General features: G+C 62.1%; 1 protein-coding gene across 1 annotated transcript; it reads left to right on the top strand.

Annotated features, from left to right (window-relative positions):
* Nucleotides 1-409: 409 nt before the first annotated feature.
* Nucleotides 410-6,138, top strand: LOC118704430 (tripartite motif-containing protein 16-like; the record flags this gene model as incomplete). The annotated part of the gene is made up of 6 exons (XM_036412106.2): nucleotides 410-1,264; nucleotides 1,860-1,955; nucleotides 2,145-2,378; nucleotides 3,801-3,963; nucleotides 4,154-4,216; nucleotides 5,524-6,138. Coding segments are annotated over 6 exons (1,956 nt in total), but the record flags the coding sequence as incomplete, so codon positions are not given.
* Between the last annotated feature and the right edge of the window lie 4,914 nt (nucleotides 6,139-11,052).

Genomic DNA, 11,052 nt, shown 5'->3' on the forward strand with positions numbered 1-11,052 from the left:
CCCGGCTGAGGGAGCGTCTGCCGACAGGCAGAGCCATCGGCACCGCAGCAGGCCCAGCGTACACCTTCCCCGCTGACGTCACAAGCAGGAGGCTGGGCCTGGTCCCACTTGGATTGTGACGTCAGGAAGCAAAACTGAGGACAGTCAGAGGGAGTGAGGGGGCAGCTAGATAGGGAGACTGCAAAGCACAGCCGAAGGGAAAGGTGAGATGGTGGCCACCAGCCCCAGGGAGATGCAGGGGTGGGGTGGGAGCCCGCTAGACGGGACCAGGGGGGCAGGGGCCCTGCACCTGAGTGCCCGCGGGCTCTTCCCTTCCGACAGGCAGCCACGCCCTGGCCCTCCCTGACATGCAGAGAGGTTCACGTAAGTACCTGTGCCAGGGGAGGGGTTCCTTTCCCTTGTCCTGTGACTGCCCTGCCATCCACCCTCTCGTCCCGGACTTGTTCCAGGAATTAGGGCTGGGGACCAGGAGGACTCAGCCCCCAACTTCTGTCCCCGCTACAGGCTGACGGACGGCACTGTCCCTGTCCCCCTGGGCAGACAGCTGCCTCTCAGAGGAGCGGGGTACCCCTGTCAGGCCCCCTCAGCGCCTGCCCAGGCCTCCCCATGGCTTTGCTCCTTCTCCCCAGAGCCCGTCCGGGACCATGTGCCGGCCCCGCAGCCCCGGGCCCCGCCCTCCCGGCCTCCGCCCGGCCAGCTCCCGCCGAGGACCACCCGCAGCCTCTGCAAGTTGGAGGACCAGGTCCTCTGCCCCATCTGCCTGGAGGTGTTCCGCAGCCCGGCCACCACGGCCTGCGGCCACAACTTCTGCATGGCCTGCCTCCAGGGCTTCTGGGACCACCAGGCGGCCGTGGGCGAGACGCTGTACTGCCCGCAGTGCCGGGAGAGCTTCGCCTCGCGGCCGCGCCTCTGCAAGAACGTGACCCTGGAGGACATGGTGGCCTGCCTCACGCAGGCCGGGCCCCGCGACGTGCTCTGCGACTTCTGCGGCCCCCAGAAGCGCAGGGCCGCCAAGTCCTGCCTGCAGTGCATGGCCTCCCTGTGCGAGGAGCACCTGCGCAGCCACGCGGAGGACCCGGCCTCCCGGGACCACCGGCTGCTGGAGCCGCGGTGGGACTTCCGCAGCCGCCTGTGCCGCAAGCACGGCGAGCTGCGCGGCCTGTACTGCCGCAGGGAGGGCTGCTGCGTGTGCGGCGCCTGCCTGCGGGAGGAGCACCGCGGCCACGACGCCATCCCCCTGCAGGAGGAGCGCGCCCGCCGCGAGGTGAGCCGAGCCGGGGCCTGGGGTTCTGCGTTCCACTGACGGTGCCAGTCTTTCGCAAGCCCCTCTCCCACCTTTACCCCCCATCCCCTCACGCCCCAACCACCCACACACACCTTTCCCGGGAGGAAAATTCCGCAGCCGTTAGTGTGGCCAAGAGCCCTGGCTGGTGTGGCTCAGTGGACAGAGCATCAGCCAGCGGACTGAAGGGTCCCAGGTTCCACTGCAGTCAAGGCATGTGCCTTGGTTGTGGACACATCCCCGGGGGGGTGGGGTGGTGGTGGTGGTGGTGCAGGAGGAAGCTGATTGACGTTTCTCTCTCATTGACGTTTCTACCTCTCTATCCCTCTCCCTTCCTCTCTGTAAAAAATCAATAAAATATATTTTAAAACAACAACAACAACAACAAATAAAAACGGGCAGAGACCTAGAGGAGGGGGTGGGCCCTCAGCCAGCACCCCTTCAGCTCTGCTCTTTCTCATCCTCACCCTCACCCTCACCCTCATCTCCTTGAAGCCTCTGTGCGTGAGCACAGGGCTGCTTGCAGAAGGCTTCTCCAAGGCGCCCCCTCCTCCACATCCCCTGTCCCCGTCACCAGGTGGAGTTGCGGCAGGTCCAGGCCAACGTGGAGAACCAGATGCTGATGATCACCTCCGACAGCCAGAAGCACCGCGAGCAGGTGGCCTTTCTCCTGGTGAGGCCGCCCCGCCCTCTGCTGGCCGCGGCGCCCCGCCCCAGGCGGAGGGACTCGGAGGGCTCGGCGTGGTGGGGTGGGGGCAGCGGGCAGAGAGGGAATCGGAGGGGGGCTGGGCACCATGACATGCAGGGAGCAGGGCGGAGCTCAGAGATGCCTCTCTCCGCACCCTCGCGCCTGCACCCCCAGAAACTGATCCAGACGATGCGCGATGAGGTGCACTCCTGCTTCTCCGGGATCATCCGGGAGGTCAGACAGCTGCAGGGGAAGGTCCTGGATTTTCTGGACAAAGAGGAGGCCGCCGCCCTGGAGAAGCTGGGCAGCTCCATCCAGCAGAGCCACAGCTGGCTCCTGAAGCTGGAGGCGGACAGCAGCTGGCTGCGCACCGTGCTCACCAACTCGAGTGACCAGCAGTTTCTGCAGGCAGGTCCCGTCCCCACCTCCGCGCCAGGCCCGGCCACCACCACCTTCCCTCCTCCCACAGACACAACCCCACCCCACCCCACCCCCATTCCTCCTCCCACAGACACGCCCCCACCCACCCCATCCCTCCTCCCACAGGCACACCCCACCCCACCCCCATCCCTCCTCCCACAGACACGCCCCCACCCTCCCCATCCCTCCTCCTACAGACACGCCCCCACCCCCACCACCCTCCCTCCTCCCACAGACACAACCCCACCCCACCCCACCCCACCCCCATTCCTCCTCCCACAGACACGCCCCCACCCACCCCATCCCTCCTCCCACAGGCACACCCCCACCCCACCCCATCCCTCCTCCTACGCCATCTGCATGTGGGGCGGCTTCACCGGGCCACTCCCCTGCCTCCCAGGTCATCTGTCCTGAGCTGACACCCACGCCCTTGGCTTCCTCCACCCCAGCACCCAGCCTGACCCTGCACCCAGCCTGACCCTCACATTCCTGCCTTCATTCCCCTGGAACAGAGGGGTGCACCCTAGGGTTCTGGGGGTCTGACAGTCTGTTTCTCCGCCCGCCCCCAGGCAGGGCTGGAAGTGAGGCAGAGCAATCTATAGAGCCGGGTTGAAACCCCATTTCTTTTTTTCCTATTTTTAAAAATATATTTTATTGATTTTGTACAGAGAGGAAGGGAGAGAGATAGAGAGTTAGAAACATCGTTAAGAGAGAGACATCGATCAACTGCCCCCTGCACACCCCCCACTGGGGATGTGCCCACAATCAAAGCACATGCCTTGACCGGAATCAAACCTGGGACCTTTCAGTCCGCAGGCCGACGCTCTATCCACTGCGCCAAATGGGTTTCGGCTTGAGATCCCATTTCTTTCCTCAGCCCGGGCCTGGTGCCACAGCCCGGTTGGCTGCTGCTGTGGGGGGGGCACCAGACAGGGTAGCTGGGGGGGGGGGGGTCAGGTGAAGGTCGGGGGCAGCCTTCTCTATGGGCGGGGCCGGGGCTGCCCCAACCCGGAGCTGGGAACTCCCAGCGCAGCTCTCCTTTCAGCACATCGCACCCCGAGCAGACTTCTAGGGCTGTCCCTCCCCTTGTCCCCCCGCCCCCCCCCACGCACCCCAGGAAGCATCTGGCAGGGTTTCCCACTAAGCAGTGGGAGGCTGCAGGAGGTGGTGCCAGCTCTGTTTCCTAAAATCACTCTGCAATGCGCCAGGCCAGGCCTTGGCAAAGCCTGAAGCTACGGTGTCCAAACGCCAGGAGCCGGGGGGGGGGGGGGGGGGGATGCCCAGGCTGGAGAGCAGCAGCTTCTCCACCTGCCCCGCGCCCTGGGCACCACCATGCAGAGGCGGGACCCTGGCAGCTGCCTGGGCCCTGGTGCAAGCTGGCACCACTGTCGCCGCCCCTCCCGCCCGCAGGAGTTTCCCAGGCTCAAGCTCTTCCAGGACCGCACGGAGCCCCTGATGGGCACCAGGTGGGAGGAGAAGCAGAGCTTCCTGAAGCTGCCCCAGACGCTGGCGGAGCTCCGGAGCCGCATGGTGGGCCTGGGGCTCAGCCTCGTCAACCAGCTCCTCCTGCAGGGTCCGTACTGGCCGGGCGCGGGCATTCCGGGGCGGGGACGGCCCTGCGGGGCAGCGGTGGGGGTTCCGGGCGTCGCAGAGGGCCCTGCTGGCCCATGTGCACCCCACCTCCACCCCCTCAACTCCCAGGGACCCTGCCCCCTGGGAGCCACGCCTCTGGGCTGGGTCCTTAGAGTCCTCCGTCTCCGCAGGCATCAAAATGAACTCCTACGAGGTGCTGCCCGCCCCCACGGACAGGAAGACGCTCCTCAAGTGTGAGTCCTCGGTCCTGGGGTCCAACCGCGGGGGAAGGGGGGAGCAGGGCCCCTAGGTGCCTCGACTTCCCCAGCTCCGCCCGCCTCTGCTCCGGCCAGGGCTCCCGAGATGCCAGCTCTCTGGCCCGGGACTGGAGACCTCAGGCCCGGCCTGTGCCCGCAGGCCCTGATAGGAAAGAAGACTCTGTGCTGTCCTACCCCGGGGGGGGGGGGGGGGGCAGAGAGACAAGGCCTCACCCACTGCCCAGAGGTCTGCGGCCGTCCCTGCCCTGTGTCCCTCCTCCTCTGTCCCCGCTGGGTGCCTGACCCCCTCCAGGGACTTTAGCTAGGCCAGCTGGCAGTCCCTGTCCATTTCTCCCTCAGCCCCCCTCTCCACTCCGCGTCCCCACCGCCCCCTCCCCCCGGCTGGGCTGGGCCCAACCCCCAGGACTGCCCTGCGGTCCCCAGGGTCAGGGTTGCCCTGCCCTCGGTGAGCCCTCCCTCTGAGGGTCCCCCTCCATAGCCCCCCACCCCCACCCCCGTTCCACTCTATCTTGCATCCTGAATAAGTAAAAAGGGAGACTGTGTTAGGGGCTGGTGAGGGCACAGCGGGAGCCTCAGCGCTCAGCGCTCCTAGGAAGGCGGAGCTTGGGCCCCGGCAGCGTGGGCTCCGCTGGGTGGGCGTCATCCACGCACCAGGCGGCTGCGGGCCAGGGCGCGTGGCCAGGCTGCGGGCTTGGCCCCAGCTTGGGGGGAGCAGGCAGAGCGAGGCAGCCGACTGGTGCACTCTCACACTGATGTTTCTCTCCCTCTCCCTCTCCCTCTCCCTTCCTCTTTCTCTAAATATCAATATTCTTTTAAAAGTAATAATTTCATATGTGTGTGTGTGTGGAGAGAGAGAGAGAGAGAGAGAGAGAGAGAGAGAGAGAGAGAGAGAGAAAGAGAGGAGAGAGAGACACCCTGGACCTTGGGACAACACCCATCTCATCCTCTAAAACCGTGGTCGGCAAACTTCTGCTCACGAGCCACATGCGGCTCTTTGGCCCCTTGAGTGTGGCTCTTCCACAAAACACCACGGCCTGGGCGAGTCTATTGGAAGAAGTGGCGTTAGAAGAAGTTTTAAGTTGAAAAAGTGTGGCTCTCCGAAGAAATGTCCATCGTTGTGCTGTTGCTATGTGGCTCTGTGGACCGATGAGTTTGCCGACCGCGGCTCTAAGCGATTTCTGCACATCCCCACCACCCACCGGTCAGGGACCTTAAGGGGGTGGAGGGTCCTCTGCCAGGGGGGCCCTGACCCGGCTGCTGTCTCCCCCCCCGCCGCCCCCCAGATTACTGCAACCTGAAGTTCGACTCGGCCTCGGCCAGCGAGGAGCTCTTCCTGTTCAAGGAGACGCACTCGGCGCTGAACCTGGGCGTGCTGCTGGAGCCCTTCCCAGCCGGCGGCCCGCTGCGCGGCTTCAAGCAGTGGCCGCAGGTGCTGTGCTCGCGCGGCCTGGCCGAGGGCCGCCACTACTGGGAGGCCGAGGTGTCCAACTCGTGGGTGAGCCTGGGCGTCACCTACCGCCGCAGCCCCTCGCCCGGCGGCCCCCGCGGCAGCATCGTCTGCCTGCTGGGCCGCAACCCCGACTCCTGGTGCCTGGAGTGGGACTCGCTGCGCTTCTCCGTGTGGCACAACAACACGCAGACCGTGCTGCAGGGCGCCTACCACCGCACGCTCGGCGTGGCCCTGGACTGCGGCGCCGGCTGCCTGTCCTTCTACGGCGTGGCCGGCGGCGTGAGCCTGCTCTACCGCTTCCTGGCCTCCTTCCTGGAGCCGCTCTACCCCGCCTTCATGGTCAGCAGCGGCGCCCTGATCACGCTCAAGCAGATGTAGGGGGTTGGGGAGGCAAATAAAGCTGGACTCCAGCGCTGGCCGGCCCGCGGGGTCCCCTGGCCAGGGGGGCGGAGGGGGACGGACTGAGGGTGGGCAGCGCACTGGTCACTCAGCAGAGCTGAATAGGAATGGCAGAGATCAACTGGCTTGCAAAAACCTAGAAATCTAGCATTTGGCCCTGCATTAGACAAAGTGTGTGTGCCAACTCCCACTTGGAAAAAAATCAATAGGAACGCACAGTCCTGGGAAGGACCAAGAGGAGAGAGGTGGATGTGCCAGGGGGAGAAAGGACCAGAGAGCCAGCCTTGGAGGGGAAATCAGGGCAGGCTTCCTGGAGGAAGCGCTATGTGAGCTGCTGTCTGAGGCAAAGGGTTATCCAGGGAAATAACGGGTTACCGGGGCCTGGGAATCCCAGAAAACAGGCAGGCAGTCCCGTCCGTCCCCACAGCCACAGGAGAAAGGCTCTGAACCAGGCTGGACTGTCGTCCCTGGGACTCGGGCCTTGGTTCTCCAGGCTGGTCCTGGCCACTCGGCACCAGGTACCTGTCCCTAAAGGCCTTGCGGCCTGAGAGTGGGTGGGGGTTGGGCCGGGTGGCCAGACTGAGAGGTGGCACCTGACATTGGGGGAGGGGGTGCTATGTCTGAGTTACTGGCTTCATTGCAGGCTAGAGGTCAAGGCCAGGAGCCCAGGCCCATCTCAGACCCCAAAGGCAGAGACAGGCTGCTGACCCTCCTGCCCAGAGCTGAGCATCTCCCACAACTGCTGTTGCATCGTCCAGGGGGGCTGTGGGACTGAGGCCACTCTGGGTGGGCAAACCTTAAACCATCTGCACCCTCCTCCGTGTTCCTGAGGCCGCCAGCCTGCCCCAGCCACAGGCCCACCCCACAGAGCTCCTCAGCCCGGCCTCTGCCACCCCACCTGCCAGGCAGTCCTCTGCCGGTGCCCTGGGACCCTGGCCGAGCCACTGCCCTGCCACCCTGGCGGGAGGGGACTGGGGACTCGGCCCCCCTGCAGCAGCCGCCTCTGCATTTCCAGCCTCAGCCAGCGCTTGTTCCCGGGCCTCTCCAGTGGGGGTTTCAGGGGGTTAATGATTGGCTCTGAGCGGCCATGAGGCCAGTCACAGGAGAAACTCCTTCGGGCCTCGGGGTGTGCCTGTATCCACCCCCGGGCCTGTTCTCTGTTCTCCGAGAAGTGAGTGACCCCGCTTCCCGGTAGGAGCCGGCTGGAGCAGGCTGCGGGCCTGCTCTGTGGTCTGGCAGGGGTGGGGCTCCCCTCGGCTCCTCTGAGCACCCTTGGCTGGCGTCTCCCGCCGACCCTCCTCCCTGCACCGATTCCAACCACTTTCCCCAGGGGCCGCAACCTGCTGATGGGCGGGAAGGAAATCTAAGTCTTTCCCCGATGGTCAGGAAAAGCCTTTCCCGCCAAAATGCCTAAATCTCGCCGCTCCACCCGCAAACCTTCACTGTCCCTGCGTCCAGGGGCTGCAGGCCTCTGCATCATGGGGTGAAGGTAAGGAACGCGGAGGAAGTGAATGTGTGGCCCTAGGCCAGTGGTCGGCAAACTCATCAGTCAACAGAGCCAAATAGCAACAGAACGACGATTGAAATTTCTTTCTTTTTTTGAAATTTCTTTTGAGAGCCAAATTTTTTTTAACTTCTAACGCCACTTCTTCAAAACAGACTCGCCCAGGCCGCGGTATTTTGTGGAAGAGCCGCACTCAAGGGGCCAAAGAGCCGCATGTGGCTCACGAGCCGCGGTTAGCTGACCACTACCCTAGGGGACAGGCCCTGCTCTTGCTGGCTGCCTGGTCTCAGAGTCCTTCCCCCTCCGGGCACTGACAAGGACAGGGGCGTGCCCTCACCTTCTGGCTCTGAGGGACATGGAGTTCCAGATTGGGGTGTGGGGTGACGCTGGCACATGACCCCCTGGGACACACAGGCTGAGACCACATCCGATGTCAGAGGAAAGTCACTGCCTTTCTCACTTGGAGTTCCTGGGCCCGTAGGCGTCCACACAGACAGAAATCATTTTGAAATCATGTCTAGTATTTCAAAAAGCCCATTGGTAAGCAGGTGAGGCTGCCCAGCAAAGCAAAATGTCAGGGTCCTTTGCTCAGGACTCAGCGTGTGTCTCATGGGGGACCCCATGGAGGGGGACCTCCGCGGTGCAAGATCCGCCAGTGCTCTTGGGTGATCCACGTCAGGGAACCCTGTCCCTCCCGTGGGAGGCCAGGGAGGGCCCGGCCCTGGTGCGCCCCACACACTCCTGCCTTCCTGCTCTTGCCCTGGCTTCCAGAGACTGTTCAGTTTAATGTGAGTCCAAACAGGCTGTAAACTAATCTGTCTCCAAGGAGTATTTCACTGAAAAATGTTCCGTGTTATTTCGTACAAAAGGATTGGGTAACTTTTAAATGTCTTTTTGCATTTCCTTTTTTTTTTTTTTTTTAGTTTATTTTTAGGAGAAACATCAATTAGTAGCCTCTGGCATGAGCCCCAACCTGGGATTGAACCCAGAGTCTGGGTCTGGGTCCTGACTGGAGATTCAATTCGCCAACCAAAGGAGCCGCACTGGCCAGGGCTGTTTCTTTGCCAGGCCGGCCACACGCCCCTATCCCACCGAGGACTCTCCATGCATCATGACTTTCTGTAAAAGTCATTTTAACGCACATTTTTACAAAATCAAATGAATGCAAAAGTCACGATTGTTAGAAATAAGGCGAGCCCCCCAAGTCAGGGGTCCTGGTAGAACATAAAACATACTCGGGAGCCAGGCAGCAAGGCAAACCTGTTTACTTCTGCGTAGAAGGGTGGGCACACTGAGCAGGTGGGCTGCTTGGGTTTATAATCGCTGATGCACGTGACCTGTCCTTTGCTCTTGATTGGAGCTCAGGCGCACAGTCTTTCGTGATTGGCTAATTCAAAGGAAAGGGGTTGGCCTTTGCTGTTTCAAGATGGCGGCCCCCAGGGGAGCTGTAAGCCATGCAGCCAACATGGCAGCTGCCAAGTCACACAGTCCAAAATGGCGGCTTTCTAAACTGTTCTTTGACAGAAAAGATGACTTGTTTATTCTCACACGATGGACAGAATATCAAAATGATAAATAAAGGTCAGACTGGACTGGGCACTTGTACCACCTGCCCCAGACCCCTCGCGCTAACCTGATCCAACAAAATGTTATTGGAAAACAGGTGATTGTTCCACTGGCCATAGTTTGTTGATCTCATTTATTTAAATCTCTTGATTACTGCGTGCTGTTGGCATCTCTGTAAATGTGAGCCCCACCCCGGGTCGGCCAGGGTCAGTGATTGACCATCGACCTATGAACTGGTTCAATTCCTGGTCAAGGGCAAGTGCCCGGGTTGCGAGCTTAATCCCCAATGTGGGGCCTGCAGGAGGCAGCTGATCAATGATTCTCATCATTGATGTTTCCATCTCTCTCTCCCTCTCCCTCCCTCTCCAAAATCAATAAAAAAAACTTTTTTAAAAAATGTTGCCTCACTCACCTCATCACAGAGGGTGTCACAGCTCTGGGGGCACTGGTGGGACTTAGTGGCTGGACCAAGGGGACGGGGCAAATATCCTGCAAAGCTCGGAGCCACCGTGCCTCACGCCCTGCTGTCAGCGTGGGTATGCACACCACACTGAGGCGAGACGTGAGTGACAGCCCTCGGGCCGCTGCCCCTTGCCAACACAAACCACAGGCAGAGCGGCAGAAGCCCAAGGGCACCCGTTTAGAGGCTTTGGCTCTTTGCCAGGTGCTTCTGGACCGGATCCTCCTCCGGGACCGGATTCTCCCTGCCTGGAGAACCTGTGTCTCGCTGCTTTGTGTTTCACGCACCTCGGAGATGACGGGAGGGTTAGACTTCTGCTCAGTTTGCTCCAATGTCCTACAAAGGCCCCCTGAGTTCTCTGTGGGCCGGGCACAGGGCTCCCCAGGAGGATGCGGTGAGAAGCAAGATGGTAGCTTGGTGGGTGGAGGGAACACGTCCAGCCACGCGCTGAGGTAAAGCCTGTTCGGGAATAGATGACAAAGGAGCCTTCCCACACCAGGTGACCCTGAAGAAGAGAAGCTGAGCCTTAGCCGGTTTGGCTCAGTGGGTAGAGCTTGGGCCTGTGGACTGAAGGGTCCCAGGTTCGATTCCGGTCAAGGGCACATGCCTCAGTTGCAGGCTCCCTGGTCAGGGTGAGTGCGGAAGGCAACCAACCAATCGATGTGTCTCTCTCACACCAGTGTTCCTCTCTGTCTCTCCTCTCTCTTCCACGCTCTAAAAAGTCAAGGGGAAAAGATCCTCAGGTGGGTTTGAAAAAGAGAGAAGTTCGCTTGATGCATGGAGAGTCCTCGGTGGGATAGGGCCGTGTGGCCGGCCTGGGAGACCAGCAGTGTCCATGGCCAGTTGTTGGCTGCTGTCAGGTTCGGGGTGAAAAGGGGGAGGCCAGGGCCTGTGGAGCTCTGCCATGCAAACGTCAAGAGTGGGGGACACTTCGTAAAGCACGTGACTGTCTACCCCTGTGCTGTACACCTGCGTGGCCAGACACGTGGAGGACACCGGAGGGAATGGTGTCCCACGAGACCACGGAAAGGGCGAATTTCAGGGAGGGAGGGAGGGTCAACGCTGGAGGCGGACGAGGACTAAGCGTGTCCATTGGATGTGGTTACACGGGGATGACCAGAGGGACAGAAGCCCAGCTTCAGAGGGTGCAGGGAGGAGGGGGTGTGGGAATGGGCCAGAGAGAGGAGGCGCCTCTCACACCAGGTCAGCCTGGCAGGGGCTGGGCAGAGGCCGCAGGGGGGAGGGGGAGAAAGAGGGCGGCCTGAGAGCCAGGGGCGGCCTGAGGGAGAGGGAGGCGGGAGGTGAGGGTGTGACCTTGGTGAGGTGGCGGCGGCGGGGAGACGAGTCCTGTGCGTGGGCTGTGGGGCACCTGGGCTGGAGGACGGGGAAGTGGGAGGTGGGTGTGCAGACCAGAGCCCCGCCAGGCACCAGCG

The sequence above is a fragment of the Pipistrellus kuhlii genome, unplaced genomic scaffold, assembly GCF_014108245.1.
Source record: "Pipistrellus kuhlii isolate mPipKuh1 unplaced genomic scaffold, mPipKuh1.p scaffold_m20_p_44, whole genome shotgun sequence".
NCBI lineage: Eukaryota > Metazoa > Chordata > Mammalia > Chiroptera > Vespertilionidae > Pipistrellus > Pipistrellus kuhlii.